This window comes from Anarrhichthys ocellatus, unplaced genomic scaffold, assembly GCF_004355925.1.
Source record: "Anarrhichthys ocellatus isolate YVR2014 unplaced genomic scaffold, GSC_Weel_1.0 scaffold1325, whole genome shotgun sequence".
NCBI lineage: Eukaryota > Metazoa > Chordata > Actinopteri > Perciformes > Anarhichadidae > Anarrhichthys > Anarrhichthys ocellatus.
This window is the reverse complement of record NW_022281299.1, coordinates 1-2,820: the sequence shown is the minus strand read 5'-3', so window position 1 is coordinate 2,820 and position 2,820 is coordinate 1. Positions and strand designations below refer to the sequence as shown.

Sequence of the window (2,820 nt, the reverse complement as noted above, 5' to 3'; positions counted from 1 at the left end):
ACTTTTTCACACAACTGTATATATGTATAAGAAACTGTTGACATTGTGTTTCTGTTATATGGAAGCCTTTAAAGGACACTATTCAAACTTTAATATCAGTATCTCGAGATAAAAAAGGTTGTTTCCTCTTCTTACTTAAATGTTTGGGTCAAATCGTGTGATGGTAAATATATGGAAACGACCAGGTGAGCTGACAGAGATGAACCTGGTGAAGTTTGTCTGTCTGTAATGTGCCGAGTCGTGTCTGTAATGTGCCAAGTCGTGTCTGTCTGTAATATGCTGAGTCGTGTCTTTAATTTGCCGAGTCGTGTCTGTAATATGCTGAGTCATGTCTGTGTGTAGTGTGGTGTGTTAAAGGAGAAGCTGGACTCCCTCCTAAAGACTCTGAATGAAGAGTCTCAGGCCTCCACCGTGCCCCCCCCGCCCCCTCCCCCCACCATCGCTGAGGAGCAGGAGGATGCTGAAGGAGTTGTGCTGCCTCCTTCTCTTCATCATCAGCGTCACAATCATCATCCTCCTCATGCCCCGCCCCTCTCCCCATGGATTATTGCTTCCTCTTCAGCGGTGGCCATATTTAAACCTCGAGAGCAGCTGATGCTGAGAGCCAACAGTCTGAAGAAAGCCATCAGACAGATCATCGAGCACACGGAGAAAGGTCGGAATCATCACACGATAGTTTAAGAACACCATCGGACATGTTTGTAGTCTTTAACTTTTTCTCTGCATGTTTGTAGTCTTTACTCTTCTCTCTCGTGTCTTTCAGCGGTGGAAGAGCAGAACTCTCTCAGTCCACCTGGGGAAGATGAGGGGTTGGAAGAGGAGGAAGAAGAACAGGACAAGTTGTCTCTGCAGTCGTCCTACAGCACCAAGCACTGCAACACACGCAGAGGTCAGTGGTGCTGCTGCGTCTGGTACTACTGGTGCCAGTTTATTTCAATAGAAAAAACACTACTGACTGGATCACTCATAATATCTACCCACCCTATAGAGCAGGCATGGGCAAACTACGGCCCGCGGGCCAGATACGGCCCGTTGGGCTTTTTAATCCGGCCCGTCAAATATTGGTACAAAATTGTCCAAACTATAATAAAGACTAGGGCTGGGCAGTATACCGATTTCAATTTCCCGTATGATATGAATTCTTCACACACCATTATACCGGTGCATACAACTGCTGTCTGCTTTCAACAGGCAGCTAAATGTATTGTTTGCCACTATTGCACAGCGGTCAGCGCTAGTTGTCTTATATGTATTGAGAGGGAACCCTAGTCATGGTCATAACTTTATAACACAACAATTAACAACCCACAACTAACGCTCTTTAACAGAGAAAAACACAACAGCACACAACAGTCTGTGACACATAAACAATTTGTAACACTAATAATTGTACATTTATAAAATTTCACCGCCGAACTGCATGCTGGGTACAGCTCGCTCGCGAGCCTGCTAGCACAACAGTCTGCTAACAGCTGGGAGAGGCTCCGTCACTCCAGTTACGTTACATTAAAGAACAGAACAGAGCGATGCAGGATGAACAAAGACAGACCGGAGATGCACCGATAGAGTTTGACACATATGCAACACTGATTACCGTAATATGTGTGGTATTTGTTATAAATGTACGTTGGTACATAGAGTGTGATAAGAAGCTGTACATGGAGGGACTTAGGACCCAGGGGAATGTAGGTGAAGGGAACAGGAAGAGACGGAAGTGATGCTACACAAACAGCTGTTCACCGCTCGCTGCCGGGTTCTTGTGTTAAAAATGTCCGCTTAATAATAAAAAGAAAAGTGCGTTAACGCACGATAAAATAATTGTCAGCGTTAATTAATTAGTGCGATAACGCGTTAACTTGCCCAGCCCTAATATATACAGTATGTATATATATTCTATATTTATCAGGAGGCATACATAAATATGGTGAGTAAACAAACAACAGACCTTGAAGACGACATGAACTGGTCCTTCAAATATCCAGAACCATGAGGATCTGGTCCACTTGGGTCTGTGGGCAGAGGACAGGAAGTACATGCTGTCACCATTGAGCTTATAGACCTGTCTCTCTCTCTGCCTGTCTGTCTCCTCAGTCAGTAAGAGGCCCTGTGAGAAGCTGATCAGTAAAGGCAGCCAGTCACTGGGCAGCTCTGCATCACTTCCTGTCCAGACAGGAAGTAGGGAGACCACGCCCACACTCGACACAAAGATCCTCTATCCAGGTACTCTGAGGTCCGCCAGGAAGTCCTGAATGTTATCATGATGTCATCAGTCTGATGTGTTTGTGTGTGTGTGTGTGCAGGTCTTAGAGGAATCTCAGCTTCTCTCTCCAGCAGTTCTGTGATCAGTCGACTTTTGGTCAATGCCGACCCGTTCAGCTGTGACCCCGACAACATGTGAGACTCTCTTTCTGTCTCTCTCTCTGTCTGTCTCTCTCTCTCTCTCTTTCTCTGTTTCTCTCTCTGACAGCCTGTCTGTCTCTCTCTGTCTCTATCTGATTGCCTATCTGTGTGTACAGGGACTGCTACACTGAGAAGTGTGTCATGAATAACTACTTTGGAATCGGACTGGACGCTAAAATCTCTCTGGACTTCAACAACAAGAGAGACGAACATCCAGAGAAGTGCAGGTCCACCTTCACATTATTTAATTATTATTAATTATGTCGTTTTTATGAGTGAGGTTTGTAGTTTTTATGAGTGAAGTTTGTAGTTTTTATGAGTGAGGTTTGTATGAGTAAAGTTTGTAGTTTTCATGAGTGAGGTTTGTTGTTTTTATGAGTGAGGTTTGTAGTTTGTATGAGTGAGGTTTGTAGTTTGTAT

The 2,820-nt window shown here is 44.5% G+C and overlaps 1 protein-coding gene across 1 annotated transcript in view; it reads left to right on the top strand.

The window, feature by feature from the left end:
• Positions 1-2,814, top strand: part of LOC116377500 (diacylglycerol kinase delta-like) — an 11,797-nt gene extending 8,983 nt beyond the window's left edge. Inside the window, exons 12-16 of the mRNA XM_031839145.1 lie at positions 343-655; positions 764-889; positions 2,092-2,220; positions 2,301-2,394; positions 2,517-2,814. Coding sequence (XP_031695005.1) covers positions 343-655; positions 764-889; positions 2,092-2,220; positions 2,301-2,394; positions 2,517-2,658 — 804 coding nt within the window. The 3' untranslated portion in view covers positions 2,659-2,814. The remainder of the gene's footprint in view (positions 1-342; positions 656-763; positions 890-2,091; positions 2,221-2,300; positions 2,395-2,516) is intronic.
• The last annotated feature ends 6 nt before the right edge of the window (positions 2,815-2,820 follow it).